The sequence below is a fragment of the Diuraphis noxia genome, unplaced genomic scaffold (assembly GCF_037042655.1).
Source record: "Diuraphis noxia isolate RWA-SAM2 unplaced genomic scaffold, SU_Dnox_SAM2 contig0005, whole genome shotgun sequence".
Classification (NCBI taxonomy): domain Eukaryota; kingdom Metazoa; phylum Arthropoda; class Insecta; order Hemiptera; family Aphididae; genus Diuraphis; species Diuraphis noxia.
In genome coordinates, this window is record NW_028301715.1 from 3457704 (window position 1) to 3482836 (window position 25133).

Genomic DNA, 25133 nt, shown 5'->3' on the forward strand with positions numbered 1-25133 from the left:
ATATGCATTGCGATACTTCACTGTATTTACGCAGGATGGGAGATGTAGTGTGCGTTTATACATAGCGTAAAGTGGGTGGACTAGGGTGGTTATATTATACGCGGACCTTACACTATATGTCTATATATATATATATATATATATATTAAAATATGAACATATATAGTATGATATCGTGATCTCGTCGGTTCACCGTGTTTTAAAGACTACCAAAGAGGCATGATGGACGTTGTGCAGATTTAGACTAATTGATTACGTGTGGTCGACCCGAGTACGTGAACGAGTCCGGGAATGAACCAGAAGAAGTCCATCTGCTACCCCCGTTCGCTATTCGATAACGAAAATGGGGTGACGAGCATCCTTCAGTGTTCAGTATAATATATATATATATATATATATAAACCTACTTACGTGCCACGCATGGAATAAGGGGCTCTACCCGCCGTTTCTATATATGCGAAATATTGTAATAATTTATCTGCAGTACTACCGGCCGACTGCAAAAATCATCATTATATTATAATATTATTATGCTATATACGACGATAGTAGAAGTATATAGTCTGTCAAGAATTTTGTTAACGACGAGGATAGGTTTAGTAGGTTATATACATTATATTTTAGTTGATTCTACTATTCCAGAGATTATCAAACTTTTTTTTCAGATATTATACCGTTATTGTAAACACTACGGATCAATCGTGATCCTTCAAGTTAAAAAATATATTAAATTACGTAAAATGGTTATCTATTATTTATTACTGATACAATTTAAAAAATTAAAGGTTAAGTAGTAGCTCGTAGCTCTAACCAGATGCTAGATATATGCTTGCCAAGAAAATGCGAACAAAGACGAAATTTTTCATAATCTGCAGATTATGGAATACACGACAGCGAATAAAGCGTGTAAAGCCAGCTGTAATCTCATAATATATTAAAAAAACAATTAACTATATGCGGTAAGCATATCTTGGTTTTAGAATCATAATTTTAAACGATATAAAAAATATTATAGAATATATTATTTGTGTACACAATATTTTGAAATACCAAAAAAAAAATTCGTTTATGATAAAAAAAAAAGTGGGTCGGTGATCATTCAATGTGAGGTTGTGAGGTGTGAATTGTGAAGGGATACTGTTTTTCGGATAATACGACCAGTTGAGCGATCTAATAACTGACCTACAGGTTGGTTTTGTTTTTACTCTGTTTGCTAAAAAATAGACTAGATATAGCTGTAAAAAAATGCTACTGCAGCAGGTGTACGCGTCTGCAGCTTACATTTCTTTAATTGTCAGAGAAGTCGATAATTTACTACATTTAAAAATATTATCGGTGAAGTAAATTAAATTTTTTTTTAATTATTGATAGTTAATTGAAAATATAGGCGGTTAGAGAGAGTTAAATATATGATGAGCTGTGCTCTCCACCCTGTAAAATAACCCACACACCATTCGCGATTCCAAAATTGTATATGCTAAGTAAATATAGATAATAACAATATTTATACGCCAGGGTGTGACTTTGTATAATAATAGTATTGTATTATACACACCGCAGTCAGTTTATATTTTGTTTATTTTCGTTAACGCGCAGGTACACAAACGAATAGCGAAAAATTAAAATCAACATTTTAAGCGTCGATGCATGCTTGCGGTCTAAAGCATTATGACATAATAAAGCACTTTAGATTGCGCAGTCAAAACGATGGTATGAGAGAGCTGCATCGCAGAAAGACGGTATGAAAAGGATATGATGATGATCTCCGCGATCTGCAACAGTTCACTTAAAAGGCGAGAGGAAATTATTTTCATAGGAATGGAAAAATGATCGATAACGTTTTATTCTCATTTTTAAATTCAATGTAGTTTTTTTTATCCGTGAGATTCTTATTCATCGGTATATTTTATTTTTTTTTCATTTCGTACCGCTTCGAAAAGAAAATAAACAATTATATTGATTTTGAAATGGAAATAGAGTTTAATTTACAGTGGGTTATATATAATATATACAGGGTGTTTTTTTCTTCACGAGAACCAATATGTTCAGAATCTGCACAGTTTATCTCAAACGTGGAAATCGTATCAAATGTTCAAAATTTAAACAATAAATCATTCTTGATTAACGGTCTTTAGACTAGGTATAATCTAAATTTTGTAGAATATAATTCATATTATTTAAATTATTTTTATTGTAATACAAAAGGTATTAATTATGATCATTATAATTCGAATATAAAAAGTTGATTCCTTTCGATAACTTTTAGCAATAATTGAAACTTCAATAAATTATGTTCCATAGAAAGAAAAATAGTTAAAATTATCAAATAAACGCTTTTATTGGATTGTTTGAATCGTAATTTTTATTATATGCAACATATTTTCCCCATTAGTTTTACTCATAAAAGGTACAATTTAATTTTGCTTTTAACCATTTCGTTTTTGTTTTTCGTAACAATAACATTATTTTATGAATTAAGTTTTTTTTGTTTTTAATAAAGTTTATCAAAATAAGTCAAACTTTCCTAATTTGTGTTTTATGTATGCAAACTTTTCGTGGTCTGACTCTTCATAGAAATAAATAATAAAACGGCTAAAACACGAAATGAACTATTCTAAAACTTTATCTAATATAAACTGTAATATATACGTACGATTACTGAATTTGTATATGCAATTTAAAAAAAAAAAAAAAAAATAATTATATTTACATGTACAGCATGTCCGGTAAAAGTTTGTGTAACTCTATTTCAGGGCACTATTTATAATATAGTTTATTACAAAGAGTTTGCTAAAAATTCATTGAACTTGTATATTTCAACTGCAATCGTGAACTAAAGTACATGATAGTTATATAACATAGGTGTAATATATTGTAAAAGTTTAAAGAAAGAACTTTTGAAACCAAGTTCTTCAAACCAACTCTAATTAATTCTGGTTAACGTTGAATAAACTGTGCTGCTAAAGAATTCAAAAATGAAGTATTATTTATTTATAAAGATTATGAGAAAAAGAGTTGAAATACCTATGATGTCGACCGTTTAGTTTTTACTACACTGAGGTGTGCTTTTTTATTGGTTAAAACTTTTAGTTGAAAATATAGAACTATTTTAGTAAATACATAATTTATTAAAATGGTTAGACATATTATTCCTATATATTTAAGTTGTTTATGTTAAAACCAAAACTCAGTGTACGATTTAAAATCATTACAACATAAATTAATGAAAACAACGTTGATATTTTTATAGGTACATAATATAGTAGGTATAATTTTATAATTAATGTTACAGCATTTTCGGTTGTTAATTTAAAAAAAAATTATACAGTTTTAAAATAAGCTATAGCTATATACAGTTTTGATGAAAAAATAAAAATTAAAAACTATTTGGTAACGACATCGCAAGTTAAACATTAATCATAAATACAATATTATGCTATGTATACTATATTTTAATTATTACACCCCATAATTCGTACCGTACCTATTATGTAATAATAGATAATTAATATATACCTTAAGTCATACAAAATATATTACATGGAAAAAGTATTAATAATTACAAAAGTTGACGATCTGATTGATGGTGTTATAATGCATTGTAAAAGTTATTTGTAAAGTTATACGAAAACTTTGTATTTTATTTTTGAATAATTTTGAAATAATTTAATTTTTTTTTTATTTTGCACATTCGATAATTTCGCGTGAAGATTTGTATAATTTTATATGACAGATAATTTTTTTTTTCTAATACAACAAAAAAAAATAATTCTATTAAAAATAAAACTTTTCCATACCTTGTTAATATAATAATGCTCACTACATCCGCATCACAAACGTATTTTATTATATTATTATTGTCACGTGGTTTGTGCAGGTGGTACATAATGTATATCTATGTATGGTCCTAACCATTTTTTCCGGTGAAAAAATACAAACGAAAAGTTTTTATTATTAAAACTGTAGTTCACCGTGAGTCACGGTCATCGTTATATAATAATATTTTATATTATAGTTTTAGATACGAATTTCTTATGTATCGATTATCTACTGCACGCTTATAATATAGAGTTTGCCTGGACGAAACAAAGAAATTCTGAAATATTTATTGGTGCGCTATCAAAGGAATATACGTTCTATATATTCTCAAACAGTGCAGGTACCATTTGTGGTACATAGCTAAAGGCTACATGGTATACTTGGAAGACCGTGTGGTGGTAGTATGGAAATTTAATAAATTATTATTACTAATAATGTTTGTAACAGATCTAATATTAGGTATTTGATGTTTAAATAAGTACCTACTAAGTATAACTGTTAATTGTGCAAAAATTATTGTTTAATATGTATATTGGAATTTTGAATAATTCTATTTTAAGTCGTTCGGCGTAGGGAAAGTGGCGTTCTCATCGCCCAATGCATTTAGGTATATTGCAATAGCCCTACTCTGATCTTAACTGATTGGAGTAGTCTGGTCCTCCAGGTTGGGGGTTGTGCGATGGGCTAACAACCCATCCATATAAAAAATAGCTATGTTCAGGACTCAAAAAAACAAGCCTCGGGATAGATTTAACGGAAAAAAGAAAGGAAACTGGAAATCAGCTTTATTATGTGGTACATGGAACGTAAGGACCTTGTACAAACCAGGAGCAACTTTGGATTTAGTGACAGAAGTAGAAAAATATAAGATGAAATGTGTAGCCTTGCAAGAAATTAGGTGGGAAGATACCGGAACTACTAAAGTATCTCAAACAACCATTTTCAATGGGAAATGTGAACACCCTCACAAATTAGGTACAGGATTTGCTATACACGAATCAATAATCCACACAATTAAAGAATTTAGAGATATAAGCCCAAGAATTTCGACTATAACAATAAAATCAGAAAACTTTGATGTATTTTTGATTAATGCACATGCGCCAATAGAGGAGAAGGATGAAGACGAAAAAGATTTGTTTTATGCAACATTAGAAGATGTATTTGCCTCTTCAACTAGTACAATAAAAATAGTACTAGGCGATTTTAACGCTAAGCTAGGCCGAGAGATATGCTATAGAAATGTCATTGGAAACCACATAGCCTACATGAAAATACGAATAAGAATGGTGCAAAACTGATTGATTTTGCAGTAGGAAATGGTCTGGTGATAAAGAGCACTATGTTACCAAAGAAAGATATACACAAGTATACATGGGTATCTCCAGACGGTAGATCCAAAAACAAAATAGATCATGTACTAGTAAACTCCAGATTCAAAAACAGCTTATTGAATGTAAGAACATTGCGTGGAGCAGACATTGGTTTATGATCACTTACTATAAGGCATATGGATAAAAGTGAAACTCAAAAAACTTGGTAAAAAAAATCCATCCAACTCAAAAAGGCTTGACATAGATAAATTAGAAAATCATGATATAGGCAAACTTTTTTTAAACAGAACGCTTTACAAAGAAAGGCAAATAATATCCGAAGGAAATATTGATGAGGGTTGGGAAGAAATTAGAGATGTTTTAAGCAATGTAGCTAACAAGACTTTAAGAACAAAAAAGCCAAAACCTAAACCCTGGTTCAACAGGATTTGCGAAGAAGCGCTGCAGAGAAGAAAGGTTGCAAGACAAAATTGGCTAAACGATACGAGAAACGAAGAACTGTTCGCAAGGTACAAAACTCGTCTAAGGGAAACAAGTAACATCCTAAGAGGTGAAAAGCGGAAATATGTTCGAAATATAATGGATAATTCTGAACTAGACTACAAAGCACACAGGGCTAGAGATATGTACAAACGCATAAATTATCTTACTGGTGGATACAAGAAGAAAGAAAGATTCCTAAAATATGACAATGGGGCATTGATAACCACGAATGAAGAATTATCCAAAAAGTGGGGAGAATATTTTGATACTCTCTTTAACTGTGAAGCACCCGATGAAGTCTTTAGCCTTAACTTAGAAACTGGAGAAGAACAAGAATGCCCAGAATCTTCATTGGACGAGATAAAATCCCAATTAACATCTTGAAAAATCATAAGTTACCTGGCGAGGATCAAATTCATGCAGAACTTCTCAAAAAAGGAGAAGAAATGACGTTCAGGCTGTGGAAATTGATCCACCGAATATGGTTATCCGAAAAGGTTACGGAAGATTGGAAAATAGCCTTAGTATTCCCAATTAATAAGAAAGGGGATGAACAAAATTGCAATAATTATCGCGGAATTGCCCTTCTAAGTGTTGCGTATAAAGTTTTCACGAACTGTACCTTGTCAAGGTTAAGAACAAAATCGGAGCAAATCATTGGAGATTATCAAGGAGGCTTTAGGCCAAGAAGATCTACGGTAGACCAAATATTTATTCTCCGACAACTTTTCCAAAAGACCTGGGAATTTGACAAGGAAATGCACGTGCTCTTTATCGACTTCAAGAAGGCATACTATAGTATTCATCGCAAAAGCTTGATAAATATTCTTAGAGAGTATAACTTCCCACAAAAATTAGTTAAGTTAATCGAATCATGTATTATGGAAACGTTCATTAAAATAAGAGTAGAAGAAGCAGAAACCGACCCAATAAGTGTGAATTCAGGCCTAAGACAGGGGGACTCAATGTCACCTGTTCTCTTTAATCTGGTATTAGAAAAGGTTATCAGGGAAACTAATATTGGAGCCCAGGAGGGGATGTCACTACAAGGCTCCTCCGTGGCATTATTGACTTATGCAGACGATTTGGTCCTCATGGATAAATCACATGATGGATTAAGATCATTATGCGGCCGTTTGGAGGAGACAGCTAAGAAGGTTGGCTAACAAATAAACGAAGACAAAACACAATACACGGTGGTGGGGAGAAGAGATAGTACCAGAATGTATCCTTACTTAAGAGTTGGCAACCATGAATTCAATCGAGTCAAACTATTTAAATATTTAGGTTCTGTTTTGACCGAAAAAAATGAAACTGATAAAGAAGTAGCAGCAAGAATCCAATTGGGAAACATATATCTTTACGGTCTTACAAGGATACTAGGGTTACGATCCCTGTCGAGAGATATAAAGTTACAATTATATATTACACTTTTACGTTCCATAATTACATACGGAGCAGAAACATGGACATTAAGAAAAACGGAGGAAAACAAACTGATTATTCTAGAGAGGAAAATCTTAAGAAAGATCTTTGGCCCAGTAAAAGAAGAGGAAACAGAGGGATGGAGAATAAGGAAAAACAAAGAACTAGAAGAACTCTTTCAGAAGCAAAACATATTGACAGAGAACCTAAAAGGGAAAGGCCCTTTTGGACGACCCCGTTTAAGATGGGAAGATTTAGTAAAGAGAGCCGTAGAATCGCTGAACGGTGGCCCAGATTGGAAAACAAAAGCAGCGGACAGAGAGACCTGGAGGATTGGTTGTTTGACGGGATGGTCCTAGTGGCCGACAATACCCAAGGAATAAAGGAATAACTATCTTAAGTCTTTAGTGATACACGACTGGTCCGTAATACATATACATGAGTGGTATAAAAAAGATTGAGAACCCACATTGTGGCAAAGTTTTGATCGAGTTACATTTTTCAACTATTTGGATTCGATGATGTTTTTACAAGTTATACGTGATAAAGTTAAATAGTTTTAATAATAATAATAATAATATAAATATAATTATTTTTAACGGTGAAGAATGATCGGAAAACGCGTATTTAAACCTATTCATAATGGAATCAAAAAAAAAAAATCAAAGTGGCGAATTTGTTATATACTGACTCCGAGCATACCAGAAAATAATATTGTTATAATAAACTCTACACCATCGTTGCTTTACCCGGTTAAATAGTGCGGAGGGAGGGTTGGCCAGATACTCATCTTTTTTCTATCAAAAAGCGTGTTATCATAGACAGCGGAAAATCTGAACGCCCGGACGTTGTATACGCCTACTCAGGCGAGGTCGTTTTTCGAAAAAAAAAATAATGAAAATATAGTTGCGAATTCACTGAGCACATACCCATTATTTCCGACGGAACATCGATCGTCGTTGTCGTCGGATTGTTTTCCGGGCGCGAGATTGAAAATAATAATACGCCTGCAATGGTTATGTCGGGCTGGTATAGTACATTTGTAGCAGTTATTTTTTAACCTATAACCGCTTGCGGACTAGGTCATTGCGCAGTGTTATTAAATTTCGAAACGGAAGCATCAAATGAACACTATATACTTCTTATGTATTGGGTGTTATATATGTTTAACCTCAACATAAATAAAATACCGTATATACCTGCAACTATATAACGGGAGTCTCCATATAATATACTGCAGTAAACACTGTTATAAAAGGAATTTTTTTTATAAAGCAGTAAATTCCGAGTTATATTAAAAAGTAATATAGGTGTATTTTGTTACCGTAAATGTAGGTGTAATGATTGGGCAATGTCAGTAATGCCGGAGTATACCATCTATTGTTGCAGGTAAATCGGGCTATATATAATTCCGTAATTGACTTATAAGTATTATGTTATTTATCGGTATTTCCTAGATAATAAATGATAGTGGATTTAATGATCATGAAATTGAATAGGTATATTATCTTTTGATTTTACTACCACTTTTTTGAGTTATAGGCGTGGTGAGGTCATGTACAAATTATTACAAAAGTTGTTTTTGAGAATAAACTAAAGTTTCTAAAACAGTTCGCTATATGAAAATAAATAAAAAATAGTATTTTTACCATAATAATAACTATGCATTAGTCGATTTAAGTATACCTATTACCTACTCTAAAATATACTCGTGTGTTCTAACTGGTCTTTTAATCTATAATATTCTAATAAATAAATAAATTATTACCTACTTTGACTATCATTTTAATCATTTTATGTATTGTCTGTAGTCTAGTACTTACATGTTATGTAATACTGAGATAAATGTTGAATACAAGTATTTGAAAATATTGTCAAATTGATTATATAAATAATATTTAATATTAGAATTTAAAAATATACTAGGTTAGGGTAGGTACAAGTATGTCACAATAGATAAATATTATAGAAATAATTCAAAAAAACTAGGCCAAGAAAATAATACGTACGTACAAAGTGATATAACTAGTATTAAGCTCTCTGAGTAGTAAATGGTAATATACTAATATAGGATTAGTACCTATAGGTTATTTTGTTGTAGCAGTTATAGGCGTAATTAGGGTAAATCAATAGAGGAGGGGGAGAGTCTGTGATAAAACTATAAATATTTATAAGGAAAAATAACACTATTACCCACCGATAGTTAAATATCTGAGGGTGCACCTAAAATTAAATTTTAAATAAAATAAATTAACATGATTTATTAAATTGAAATTTTAATTCGTATATTTTGTGTTGATTAAAAACAATTAAGTTAATTTAGTAGTTAAATCGAAAATCCAGTATTAACCAGTTAAGGTAAAAAAAAAAAATAATAATTTGCAATTTTCAACTTAACATTAACTCGTATAACCCAACAACATAAGCAGATATTAGTCCAGCCTTTGTGATGCATATAAGCTTATATACGTTTTAATGCGACTATAAAATCGGTCGAGATGAAGTTTAACGATTGATAATTAAAATCCGAGGAATTTGAAGTTTGCTGCTGCTTAGATTGAGCTTATTCAATAGGTTTTGATGAAAGTAAAATATTGTTAGTTCAGCGAAAAAATTAGAAACGTTTCGTTTTTCAAGTACATAAGTAAACACGCGGTGTATCGTACCTATATGATATATCAATATATGTATATATGATTACTCGGATTATATAGGTACGCTTATTTAAATTTCTCCGACGAAAAGTTACAGACCAAAGCGGTTTTTATTTTATTTATTTGTTTTTTAATGAGACGATTGAAATCCGAAAAGATTAAAACCCGAACCCTGCATCGCAGATTAATTAAATTAGCCGAACAACAAGACAAGTGGCAATACATTATAACATGCTATAGGTACGTCAATTCCTTCGTGTGTCGATGAATTTCACGGATTTAATTTTCAACACCGTTGATATGAAACTAAGTATTTAGATACCAACCTGACCGATACGACCGTACTTAAACAAATAACATTGTTACACTGCAGTAGTGTAATAAAATATTTAAACGCTCCAAAAATTACAAATATTCCCTGAACTTATACTATTACAATATATTTTGTTCCCCACGGTAAATTTACTCTTGTTAGTGTTATTGTTATGATATATTTAACATAATATAAATATAGTTTATAACGATAATGATTGTTTAGTTTATACTCACGTCTACGTATGACGCGTTGATGTAATCCGAATCCGGTACGTTTTGCAATTGGTCCAAAACCACTCGATTGTAATCGTCTGCAATGAAAATTTTTGGTTTAATTAATAAAATATTTGTCGCAGTAATTTATATAATATTATAAATATACACACATGTATATAAGACAGATTGTACTCGAAAACTACTTTTTACAGAATTTTGATTTTGATATGTCAAAATTTTCAGAAAAATTATTCACTAAAACTAAATAAGTATTCATCTTAAAAACAGAAGCTTATATCACTTATATTGTACAGAAAAATTTCAAAAGTCAGAATTTTAATAAATTAGTTTTTAAATGAAATAATGGGAGTGAGCGTGCTTAATGAATCACTCTGTATATTATACAATATAGGTACCTAATTAATATGGCTATATAAAGTATTGATTGTACATTCATATTAGATATAGACTTCGCGTACATTAAACTGTATTATAATATGTTGCATACATTATTAGAATTTGGCATTCATAAAATCATAAGTTATGATTCATAACTATTACAAAATTGAGGAGTCTATAAAGATAACACTAAAAGTATAGGTAATTAAATCGAAAGCCAGCTAAGTTTTTTTTCAGACATAAATATATTATGATCTTAAGTCTACGGAAGCTATGGAGAATCCTTAAAATAAGAACCTACAGCGAGCGTATAATATTGTATAATTAGGACCAATCCTATTTTGCATATCGAATGTAATTGGACAAAAACTGATCGAAATCGTTAACTTCAAAATTGCACCGCTGTGGTAGAAATTTAGAAATAGATGGGATAGTGTATATGTATAATATTAGGAGTTAAGACTTGTAACAAAAAGACATCATCAAGCAAACGATTATTGGAATATTACACGTCCATTGAAAATATTTATTAATAATAAACATTATCTATAATAAATTATTATAGATTGACCTTAAATAATAATATTATACAGATTTGATTCTTCATTAACTTATCAGATTTAAATCAGATGTTGTAATTAATTTTATATTGTATAATTTGTTACAAGTGTTTTTGTTTTAAAGTGTAAAATATCCATATTTCATGAAATTAGAAACGAAATTTAGAATAAAATAAAATTTGAATCTAGACCCTTTAATAATTACTAATACATTTATATTATAATATGATTAATTTGTTAAACATTTAATCCATTAGCAAATATTTAAATAATAAACTCCACAATTAAATAATAAGTATGTGTTTACCGCTTTGGTATAGACGTATAGTGGTATACTAGCAAGTATATATAAATAAATATTTTTTATCAGAAAACGTAAATATGAGGTGCACTACTACAATTTAAAAAGTTAAACTTAAGCACTCTTAAAGTATTCCAACTATATATGGAAACTACCTCAGGTGTGCTTGTATGAAATTGAAATGTACATCAATCATATTTTGATAGTTAATAACAAAAATTGTATTCAGTATATTGAAATAAATTAATACTTTACAGGTTATATATTTATATCCGATACCTCATACGTGCGTAGATGTATTTTATGTTTATCAGTATTTATTTTAAAGTACCAAATAAATATTAGGTAAATCGCATTAAACGTAATGACGGGATAACATTATATTAATATGGCATAAACATATAACCTAATAACTGTGTATTTATTATAATAACAAACGAGATCAAGTCTGAATCAATTATGATTTAGTAAGGAATCATAATAATTAATAATATAATATGATATGAATTACAACGTACACAACAAATTCACATCAATCATAAAAGTATTGTAAAAGATATCGAAAAGTATTTAAATACAGACACTCAATTGAAAATTATTAAAAATACGTATTTTTAATTATGAATACCCCATGAGTACTACAACTGCAGTAAGTAGTCAGTAAAAAAAAATGTATTTAAGTACAAAAATCCAAAAACTTAAAAAAAGTATTTATAGATACTTTCAAATTATTGATAAAATATTGTTTACACTTTACAAATCAACTGAACCGATTTTTATGGTTGTACGATAATTTTATAGGTCGTTCATTTACACCGTACCATTTGGTGGAATATAAAAAGAATAAGTTTTTGACTTATTGAGTTTACTTGAAAATTTAAGTATTTGATTTTAAATAAAAATACTTTGAGCAAGTATTTGAATACTTTTTTCAAGTACTTTACAAGACCACAAACAATTTGAAATAAATTGTTAGTTTAAAAATGTGTCACAACAATTTTATGATATTATAGCCAATATACTATGGTGGTCTTAACGAAGGAATTGTCGAGTTAAAAGTACAATTGTACGCCGATATCATATATTGCAGTAATATAACAACTGATTATTTTGTTCTTTCTTGTGTGGAAATAGTGTTTAATACTAGGTGTAAGCATTCGTAATAAGAAAATAAATTTCGTATTTTGTTAAACGACAGGTATGATCGGACGTAAGGGCATCTTAGTGGCAATCGAAAATCGAATTATCTCTCATTCCTATATGGGCAATTTATTAATACAGACTTCACATCTCCATTACAAAAAGTGAGTAATAGCTGTGTACTAGCTAAAGCTGTGACAACTATTGTTCTAATCAATATTATTTTTTAATCAATATCATCAACGTCATCAATATATTATAATATATTACTACAATATTACAATATTACTATTGGGGGGGAGTGCGATGTCGGTCGTACGCGTGAGTAAGCGACGACCGTAGTAACCTGTTTTATTTTTGTTTGATCTTAAACTGATAAAAGAATTTCCAACCAAAAACCGTGCTTGAGTTTTATTACATTCGCATTTGACGTTCTAAAGTTTTAAACGGTAGAGTGTCGGGATAAACATACTTTGAGAGTTCTAGGAAGTTAGCTCAAACCGAATATTGTGCAGTGTTACATGAAATCTAAAGTCATTGTGCTTTGAAAGGAACGGTGAACAGCAAGCCAATAATACCATCGTACCTCACCACTGCTAAAAGCGCTAATCTAATTAATTTCTGAGAGTCATTAGGTCTGTGCGTATTAGTGTACAACAGGTAAGGCGATTGTATATATAGGTTTAGCGCGTGTCACTCGGTATGGGTGATAGGTAAAACATATTATTGTTTAAATTGAAATTCATGAGAGAAGTCTCTCCAAGTAATTGTAAATTCTATAAGGATATAATACAATTGTACGCAAGATTCGATAATAGGTTTAGGAATTGTGGGGATTTACTCGTTTAAAAAATGGCATATACGAATATACGATATTATGTCTAATAGTAGTTAAAAATATTATGGTTCTTATAAGAAACGGGTACTTACGTATTTTTATATAGTCCTAAAAAACTGTACTTAAATAGATGCTCACTAATCGAATAATAAAACGGCGGTGATGAACACGTTCAGAGAATAAACAATTAACCCTGTATACAGACTAGAATATTATTATTATCGAACGATGTAGGAAAAATTATTATTATTGCGTCTTGTTATGCGTTAGGGTAAACGCTAACACCGTTGGTGCTCATCGTTTAGGATTAACTGCTGTGGTTATAATAATATACTGTACTCTCATACCCATCCCATCCATCAACCCACACACACTCGTAATACGAGTAATATTATATATACAATTTATTAGAATATAACCACCGTAACTATTTTCTGGACGACGATAAAATAAATACGCCTGAACGAGTGAGTGGCTTTTATAATATAGCCAATATAGGTACTAGCTCACTCCGTAGAAGCTATTTTCTTTGGAGACAACGACAATAATTTTTTTTTCTACGGCGAATTCCTGCAATAATAATATAATAATTTCTAATTGGTATTATAATTGTTGACCACCGGACGCTGTTAACGGTTAACCGTGTCCAGGTGCAGATACAAGGGGGGGCATAGAACGATTCCCTCCTCACAAATATCAAGAAAAAAAATCGAATTATTATACTGATATGCTAAACAATATTCAAAATTCTATTTTTTTTTTTTTCATAGCAAGTTAAAGCTATTAGTTTTAATTTTACATTTAAACATTAAATTATATTAACTACATTATTTTGCGAATAGTTCTATTTTTAATTCGGTAATTTTCTATCGCGCGACTGTGGAGTGCATACTGATGAAGAGACAGATACCGATCGTCTTGTCATAATATCATCGTAATTGCAGCTAGCATTTATATACATATTAACCGTTTTACCTACTGTATAATAATATTGCCTGTCGAATAATGCATAAATAATACATACTTGTTAAAAATATTGGTACTTTAATTTGTTCAAATTATATTGACCATCTATATAAAATACTTAGCATAGTAAAGACTAAAGTTTATTAAATAAGCTTAGTGAAATTTTGTAATTCACATAAAATTATCTTTACAATAAACGAGTCAGCATAATGTTGATTCAGAAATTCAGAATATTTTATTTATTTTTGAGCAGTTTTTTAGGCATACATTTCCATGTCATCCACACCGTTGGAAATAATTAACTTAAGAAAATGTTATGTAGGTAAAAATGGTACAATATCGTGACTGATATCCGTGTTAGGTATTTTGCGCAATGAATCAAAAATTTAAATATCCTAAAAAGTGTAATTTTATAATATATATCTATTCTATAAATAGGTCAAATATATCTGAAAAATACGAATTTATATGATGTATAGTTTGATACCATATATTTTATTTATATATTATATATGCATGTGTGTGTGTGTGCAGTGTTTCAGGACTAGATAGATTAGAAGTCAGTATATTTTCGAAAATCAATGAAAATACACAGTTTTTTACAGTAACTGTATAGTTTTTTTGTTTTGTTTTTAACGAAAGTGATTGATGGTGAGTTTTGGCGAAACGTTAAGCGGATTAATTCAGTTATAGTAGAATAACTGTTTTTAAGTTTTAAAAAGTGGAAGTAATTCTGCACTGTTGTAAACATTTCATTTTTACTTATTATCTTCTTAGATTTAATTTTTTAATTTCTTGTAGGTACCTTTTAAAATACCTTGGATCAATACAATATTAAAATGTTATCTTATAACTGAACTCGTGTTATCATACGACTTAGAGTTACTCAAAAACAATAATCTTTAATAATCTTTGTATTCTCTTCGATTGCTTTTAAATATATTTTAGATTCTGAGCGGAGTGATGAATGTATTGATTTTACCATGATGTGTGTTTTTATTATTTTTTTTTTGTGTCTGTCATCACGTTTTGGGGCAGTAAAAATGCTTCGATTTTTTACTTCAGTACCTCGTTTGATCAGAAATTGAATCTAGTTGGTACTTTGGGGGGTCAAAAGTAAAATAATTCTTAATACTTTTCAAAATAATCGAGAAAAACAAACTAAAAATTAAGGGAAAAACGGGAAATTTTACGCACACTCATTTTTCGACAAAATCGATTTTGGTTTTTAATGTAACTTTAAAATGAATGACCATAGATACATGCAATTGTCACCGAATGTTTATATAAGAATATTCTATCCACCATGCGATTTTCAAAAAATTTCGACTTAAATTGAACTATTCATAGGCATTTGAAATTTTCGATCATTATTAGTTTTTTTTTATTAATATCGATAAAAATTTATTTGTTAGGCAGAAAAGCTTGAAAATTTAATACAAAAAAAAATTGTGACTACGCATTTCTTTTATTTTTCAATTGCTATTTTAAAAATATGATAGGAGCTATGTATTAAATTTTCAAATCTTAGATATAAAAGGAAAATTTTTTATGAATTTCTATCATAAAATAATTTACGAATTTTCGTGATTTATATTATGTAAAAATTTGAACTTATAAATAAAAATTGTGACCATGAATTTATTTTATTTTTCAACTGCTATTGTTAAAATGTGTTAAAAGCCTTGTATTAAATTTTCAAGCTTTTCTACCGAACAAATAAATTTTTATCGATATTTAAGAAAAAAAAACTAAAAAAGTTGAAAAATTAAAATGTCAGTAAACAGCTCAAAACAAATCTAAATATTTTGAAAATTTTATCAAATATATAACACGCCTATATAAACATTCAGTCAAAATTTCAAGTATCTGTGGTAATTTGTTTTAGAGTTACACCAAAATAAGGAAATCGCTAAAAGTTAAAATCCAATGTTGTAAAAATTTAAATTTCAAATGCTCATAAAAATTTAATTTGAATTTCAGGTGGAATTTTTATTTGTGATAAAGATTGAAAAAATTGTAAGGAATCTTGTATTAAATTTTTAAATCTTAGATTTAAAAAGAAAATTTTTTATGAATTTCTAGCTTAAAATAATTTGTGAATTTTCGTGATTTTTACATATGGGACTATGTATTCCTTTTATTTTGCAACTGCTATTGAAACAATATATAGGAAGCCTTATATGGTCATTTTTTTTAAGTAACGTCAAAAACCAAAACGATTTTACTTGATTTAACTTAATTTTTAGTTTGTTTATCCCAATAATTAAGAAAACCATTTTTTACTTTTGACCCCCCAAAGTACCAACTAGATTAAATTTCTGATCGAACGAGGTACTGAAGTCAAAAATCGAAGCATTTTTACTGCCCCAAAACGTGATGACAGACACAAAAAAAGTAAAAAATAAAAACACACATCATGGTAAAATCAATACATTCATCGCTTCGCTCAGAATCTAAAATCCATCTATCTAGCATTGTTTTGATGATTGCATTAGAATGCTGGTGTTTTTTTGTACACGTATACCGTCATTTTAATTAGTACCACAATGATTGAATATGATATTATAGTCGGAACCCGTTCGCACTTAAATCTATATACCTACCTATGTACGTATTTTATAATATTTTCTTCGTTAGATTTTCGGTTTTTTATTCTTTTATGAAGAAGGGGAGGTTATAAAATATAACGAATAGAGGAGTACTCATGTAGATAATATTATATTTGTGCATTTCGCGTCTTAAATTTTCTTGTGCCGAATAAGTTGAACGTTTTTACGTTAGCATATGCCTAGTCACAATCGAATTAAATGATTTAAAAACTCGAGTGAGTAAATAATAATAATAATTTCGTTGTCATCGTTGGTGAACTATGTAGCTATATTATAATATTTAACGTATCGGATTATAAATTTTAAATACCTTCACATAAAACGAAAATGTATTTTGATATCACGCGGGAACACGTGGGAATATCTTAAATAGCTTATGAATTTGCGAAAAAATATAGATGATGCCCGGCACGTAATTCTTTCCCCTATTCGCCTTAAAAAGTTTTATCACAAGTCACAATACATCATTAGAGTTTTGATATTAATATTGCGCTGAACATAATAACACACACACACACAAACGTATTAAATTTTTTATACCGGCATGATTATTTAACATTATTATGGTGCTATATTTATGAACCAATATGGATGAGCGGCTCGGGTATTAATATTATGTATATTACGAAACTGAGTATTAAATAGATTCGAGTTGATATATGCACCGCTATAGGTAAAATACGTATAAAGTAGGCATCTACCTACAAAAAAATTGAATACATAGTTTGTCCTTTTTCCTTTTACTGGACAAGGACACGAATGCTGGATTATGGCCCATGTAGTTGAATAAAACCATTTAGCTTTTTATACACACAGAATTCCTAATAAAGTATGTCAACGAGTTTTTTTGGACCATGGTCAATCTCAAAGGATGGTATAAGACTTTTCCTCATTAAATTATGTTATTTTATTCAATTTAATATAAATATATATATTATATAATGTACATTGTGGTTTATACCCTAATATTTTAATCTTATATTATACAGGGTAATTTATCAAGCATGCTCCCCCTATCTAGCATTTGATAATATATATTTGTTCAAATTGTTATAAACTTTATTGAATTATAAAGTACATAGGTACCTATGCTTAAATATAATTTTTTCAAAATAAATCCTTATTTTTTATGGCGTTCTTCATCTATTTTTAATGTACGTTTTTTAACGGATTATTAAAAAAAAATATGTTGATTTATATAAGTCGATATTAAAAGTAGATATAATTATTACTTATTAGTGTTTTATTTTCAGTAAACACCGTTTAAGTAAAATAATAACTCGATTGAATATTACATAAAATATCTTATAATATTTGATGTAAAATCATTGGTAATGAATAATGATTATTATTCTAAGTGCTAATAGAGTGTACATTTCTGAACTTAAAAATTTTATTTCTGAATTTTTATTTCTAAAAAAACATACCTATCGTGTTTAACAAGTAAAGAAAGGGTATATCACCTTACTGCACTAATTGTATAAAAATCAAAGTATATGAAAATATGGTTTTTATAACAAGTTAATTGCCCCAACAATTGCATTGATTTTATCTCGAATGATTTGAGTATTATATTATATGTATAAAACTCCATGGTTAGTGTCATTGTCATACAAGGTGTACTAACGAAATGGGGGAGATAACCCCCTAAAAAAAGGAAGTACAACACTTCATATGGTATGTATAATATTATAGCCTAAGATTTTTTTTTAAAGTTATGGCTTGGAAAATTTCTAGATATAAATAAATAAATAATTTAAACGTTGAGCATCATTATTACACGATGCTCAAAACAGAATTGGCAAATATAAGAAAATATGAAGGGCAATAACCATTGAAAATTTGGACGTGATACACATATAATTGATACACATGGCAGTCAATTTATGTTAACTATGTTTAAAATAGTTTAAAGTTAAAATTCAAAAAATCAGGATTTAAATTAATGCATTATGAATAAAAGGGCGATGAGCATGATTGATTAATTAAATCGTCCTGAGTCCCTGTATGTTTTTATTCTTATTTTTTATACAGGAGTTTACATTTTGACACAATATAGTCAACACGCTAAAAATAATTGAAAATTAATTAAATCATGCTGATTGTTCTCGTCGTGTCAAATAATCTCAAGTGTTTAAATTAATTTTTTTTATGTATCTAATTGTTCAAAACGGTAGGTTAGAGAAAAATAAACGATTTACATTGATAATATACAATACAAGTAATTATTGTACATTGACGTATATTGTTATGAGTCGACGACGCTTGGAAGCGACAATTGTATCCGTCATAATATACAATTTAATAAAATTATACAATTCTAATAATAATTGAAATACGACTTTAAAAGCATCTGGTAAATAAATAAATTGTGTTAACAGATGATTAAATTATTCTAATTGTTAAAAATAAAAAAATAAACAATAAAAAGTTTACACATTAATAAACATAAAATATAATTGATAAATCGGTGAAGAATTTATCGTCATTATTTTATTCTATGAATATAGTCCTGTAGCTTAAAGGTATAGAAAAAAGTTGAAAATAAAATATTTCGAATCATTTTCAGGAAATTAATGTAACTGATTTTAATGCTTTTGTAAAAAAAAAAATGAAGGAAGCACGTTATTTTTTACGTATTCATATTTATTATTATTTATTTGTTTGTTTGTCAATTGATCAGTAAAAAAGCACGTTTTTAATGTACCATTCTGAAATGTACACATAAATTGCACATCACAGAGGTTTTATAACATTTTTTTATTTATCAATATTGAGCAGCAGACGACCAATTATTAAATTAACAAAGTATACATAGTCAGTATTTACCTTTGTTTGGTTGGAAAAAATAACAATAACAATAAAAATTATCTGAACTCACGTGTTTCGATCGTTTACGAATTGTATTAATATTGACGAATAATATATATTATCCAGCAATTACATCCACTTGGGCTATAACATTTTCACTAACTGTGCATTTATTATTTATGTGTTTCCTCTTCATATTATTATTTTTTTCATGTAATATAATACAAAATTTACGTAATAGTTCAAGTGAACGTTCGAGTGGTGATATAGAAGATGAGCGCCGTTTTTAATGGTTAATTTCTTTTTAGTTATTGTAATTCTATCGTCGATTTGTTTTCAACTGTTTATAACAAAAAGGGAAAAGCGTAAACACTAAATTATTTGTGTATATATACTAAAGATTTAATCTAACATGGAAATATTAGTTATTCGTGCGTCGACATCTTAAAAATGTCGTGAACATTATTTTTTATAAAAAAAGTAATATGAAAAAAAATCCATGAATTAGTTTTGAACTCATCAAAAGAAAATCCGGCGTAAAATTTATAAGAGCTATAATATTATTTAATGTTTATATTATACATTTTCACTTTTCAAGGTAGTTATATTTACAACTGAGTTTATATTCAAATGAAATAAAATTATAAAAAAATATTCATATACGTATGTACAATAAATTATCAATAGCCGATAATCATTTTTTCAATATTGATACCATTATAATATTATGAATACATATAATCCGAATTTGCTCTCGTAAAGTTACAACGTTAATAGAAAACCCGATAATAAGGTTAATCAAATTATGAAATTTTCATATAAGACTAACTACTAACTAGTAGCAGGTAATACATTTAAGCCATAAAATATAAGATGTGATGTACGATAATACTACGATATTACGGACAATACAGATGTTCAAATAAGTTATAAGTTATTACTTATTAGTCTAGACTTCTAGAGAGTAGATTTATATGCATTAAAAACCAATAAAATATGCGTAAAAAATCTTAAATACACAATTTACACAACTATATGCACCAAAATATTAAAATATGCATGACAAATTAGCAAAAATAAATTTAATTTGTAACATTTAATTTATACAATATATTAAAAAATATTTTCTCATCTTGGTAGGAGTACATATTTTATTTCCCCGATTATTGATCTAAGGTCATGTTTGGGAAAACTGTTTATACCTATTTATTTATTTTGATATTAATCGAAACTATAAAAATATAAAACTTTTTTTTTATATTAAAATACTATATTTTTCTAAAATGTCTATAAAATCATCGAAATATACTTTAAAAGATAATATATATTCAATTAAAATTGTAAAATAGTCCTTAAAAGTTAAAATAGAAAAATGTCGAAATATGCAAAAATAAGTGCTAAAAAAATTCATTTTTAAAATCGTTATGTCATGAAACAAATTTTGTCCACGCTTAGCATATTATTACGATCAGCCAGAATAAATATGCAAATGCATACAAATCCGTGTTTTATTTATTATTACTTTTGTATTACAAGTTACGATACACATATACAATTTAGTATTCAGTATCGACTTTGTTAGAAGTAAGTTTACCTATTTAGTAAATGTCGACTATTTTTTTTATATAATTAATCAGTAGTCTTTTTGTACGTTTTGGAAATTAAAAAATGAACGCAATCAAAGTACCAACTTGATCAAATTTTCAATCAATTAATAGTGTTATACAAAATTTTAGAGAGTTATTTGAATTAAAAAAGAAAAAAATAATATTAATAATAAAAAGAAACAGATTGAAAAAATTATATCACTATTAAACTAATACAACTAGTAGCTTAAAATACAATATTATACAAATACTGAGTAATTTGAACTAATTTCCAAATTATAAGTTTTATCAGAATATTAATATCAGAACCTTTAACAATTACTGACAGGAAATTTGAATTTTGAGCGGAGGATAGGAATAGGTAAAGAGAGAATGTGCTCAAAAAGTTTTATATTTTGGGGTATGTAAAAAAATATATAATAAATAATGTTATAGATACAAGTTTAGTAAATAATAATTTGCAACCTGATGAATTGAGCTAGCGGTGGAGTGGTTGGAGAGTTCATGGAATTTGTCTAATAACTAGTGACTAATAACAGTAATAATCAAACCCTATCGTTCGACAAGAACCGAAAGCGCGGTTTCTATATGATTTCTCATGGCACGATTCTCGTTTGGCGCCCCAGCGATGCGTTGAATCGTTAGCAATATCGTGTTTTATTTTTGAAATTAATATAGAACATTTAGAGTTGTTTATCTGAAGTAATTTATTGTTTTGTCATTTTGCTTGACAGAGATGAGCTGCTGTTCACAGGCTGATTTTTTTTTGCGATTCCACATTCGTTCGACTGCCTAGCACCACCACCCTTCCCACATGGAGTATTTAAACACACAAAGGTATCATGTAATGCTGTTGTACAAGTATAATCCACTAAAATCATAAAATATTATCGAAATAATAATGATTCACCAAGCATGCTCACATTGCTCACTTCCATTTTTCTTCAATAATATAGTTGGGTAGGTATTCAATATCTAAATTCCTGAATCTTTAAGCATACCTACCTACCTAATTTTTTATTTTTTTTTTATTTTACAATTTGAAATACACAATCTATACAACATAGCACAATAAGTATATATGATATTATAATAGTAGCATGAATATTTTGAATTAAGAAATCACCCGTTGGTGACACTTGACTAGGAATTATTAAAGCTCGCCTAATTAAATATTATTTCATAAAAATTAGTTTAGTCGTTAAGACTGGCAAAAAGGACATACCTACATAATATATGTATATTCATTTTTATATACTTAGATTATATTATTATTATACCTATCGCCTATCTCAGATTTTGAATCATTATTTATAATAAATTTTATTTCGACTCGAATATACTTTTGAAATATCCTACGAATAAAATGTACAATATAATACGAGTAATAATATTCGAAATAAAACAGAAACATGTATAATAATGAGCACATCGTGGGCACACAAAATAATATGAATTATTAAATATTAAATAACATGTTTTGTTATTACCACTGTTTCATAAAAAAATTAAATATGTGAGTTTGATGTGTGTACGTATATATTATGAAGTTCATAGAAAACCGCTAATACATAATAATTCATATAAATATAGTTAACTATAGTTTATATGCATATTTCTAAGTACCTAATAAATACATTTTTTAATTTTAAAAATAAATTTTGTGAGTTCATAAATCACAAGTATAATTTGTTCTACAGATATGTGACTCATAGTTTGTAAATCATGTGCGATATTTTATACTGTAGCGGTTCCCAACCTGCAGTGCACCCTGGTGCCCTAAAGGCACTGCGAGCTTATTTAAGGGGCACCACGGCTCATCCGAAAATGAAAATAATAATTAAATTATATACCTATTAAAAATGTGTTGTCCGGAGTCGCGCCACTCGACATCAGGAGGGTACACAACACCATGTTACTCGCAATCAGACGTACCCAAAACAATCTCAAAGTAACGAAACAAATCACGGACTCCCTAAATGATACCCATTTCTCTCACCCAGACTTTATTAAAAACGAAATCTCTCTGATGGCCCCTTGGCTATTCAACAACTATGTAAACAGTGAACTTAGCGAACTCTCTAAGAATGATACCCCGCCCATAATCTTTAACCAACACCTACAATCAATCACTTCCGATCTCGGTGACCACACTGAAATATACATCGATGGCTCCAAAACGGATAACAGAGTTGGAGCTGCAGTAGTATTTAAAGACCCCGTATCAATGCTGAGACTCCCCAATTTCTGCTCAATATACTCAGCGGAGACAACGGCAATTTCTTACGCTCTAGACCTCATCAAAACAAGACGCATACTCAAAGCAGCTATACTAAGCGACTCGCTAAGTTCTTTAAGGAGCATCGAAAACCCCTTCACGTCGAATGAAATCGCTAGAAAAATTCAGAACCAACTGCATAACCTCACTAATTCCGGACACTCCATCATCTTGATATGGATCCCTAGCCACAGTCAAATCACAGGAAACGAGAGAGCCGACGAAAATGCTCGCCAAGCAATAACATCCCCTGACGCTATAAAACTTAATGGCTTTACTCTACACGACGCCAATTCTTTATCTAAAACAATCACAAGCAATATATGGCTTCGAGCTTGGAGACTAGGTTCTACAAAACTCAATGAAATCAAATACACCACCCTAGCATGGCCCTCTCCACCGGACATATCAAGGAAAATAGAAACAGCAATCAACAGAATGCGAATTGGGTACTCATCGTTAACACATCAACATCTGATGAAGAGGGAAGATCCCCCTATTTGTACAAGCTGTGGCACACAGCTCACAATCAAGCACGTCATAACTGAATGTCGCCAATTTGAGATAGAGAACGGGAAGCAGGAGTACCATCCATTCTTGCCGAAGCCCTTCAGCCAGCCAACATCCAGAACACGATTTTATTCATTATCAATTCTAATTTAATCAACCATCTATAAAATAATTGTATATTAATATTAGGCAACTTCATTCCAATGTAACTCCTTAAATCTGTAGTAGCCAATGGTCTAGATGCCGTGGCTTAATTTATTATAAAAAAAAAAAAATATCTTGTAGTTGAAAAGACAAAAAATTGTTTTACGTACAAAATTACTTAGCATACCATCTGTATTTCTAATATTAAATATGTAGTGTTTCTATTATGTGCCGAATAATTCAATAATAGATAAAAAACAGATAAAAATATTGCCAATCTTTCCAAAACTAAGCAGCCTCAAGCCTATTATTTTCTTGCACAGTAGTGACTAAACCATTATAAAAGCACGGTTTTTTTTTGTTACATATATATATGTATATATAAATATATTGTTGATTTTTAAAACTTAATATCGTGACTACAATCACTATACGGTATTTTTCGTGAATAGGACGAGTTAAAATTCATAATATTTATGTATTTTTAAAATCAAATGTAAACAAGAAAAATATCTCCCTTTCATTTATTATAATAATAATGTAATGAATTATACTTTTTTACGAAGCAATATAATTTTAATTAAATTTTAGTCGGTATTATATTATTATTGGCCGTATTACTAAATTGCTCCAAGGGTTGAAGGTCATATTATACATACATTGATAAACCTCAGAAAGTTCATTTAAATTATAAATTAGCTCATAACTTCGTTAATTTTTC

At 29.1% G+C, this 25133-nt stretch overlaps 1 protein-coding gene across 2 annotated transcripts in view; it reads right to left on the reverse strand.

Annotated features, from left to right (window-relative positions):
• LOC107164719 (protein tyrosine phosphatase 36E) overlaps nucleotides 1-25133 on the reverse strand; it is a 208327-nt gene that overhangs the window by 23846 nt on the left and 159348 nt on the right. For both annotated transcript variants that reach the window (XM_089228617.1, XM_089228616.1), the window contains one exon: nucleotides 10265-10341. In XM_089228617.1, the coding sequence (XP_089084743.1) occupies nucleotides 10265-10341 (77 nt within the window). The remainder of the gene's footprint in view (nucleotides 1-10264; nucleotides 10342-25133) is intronic.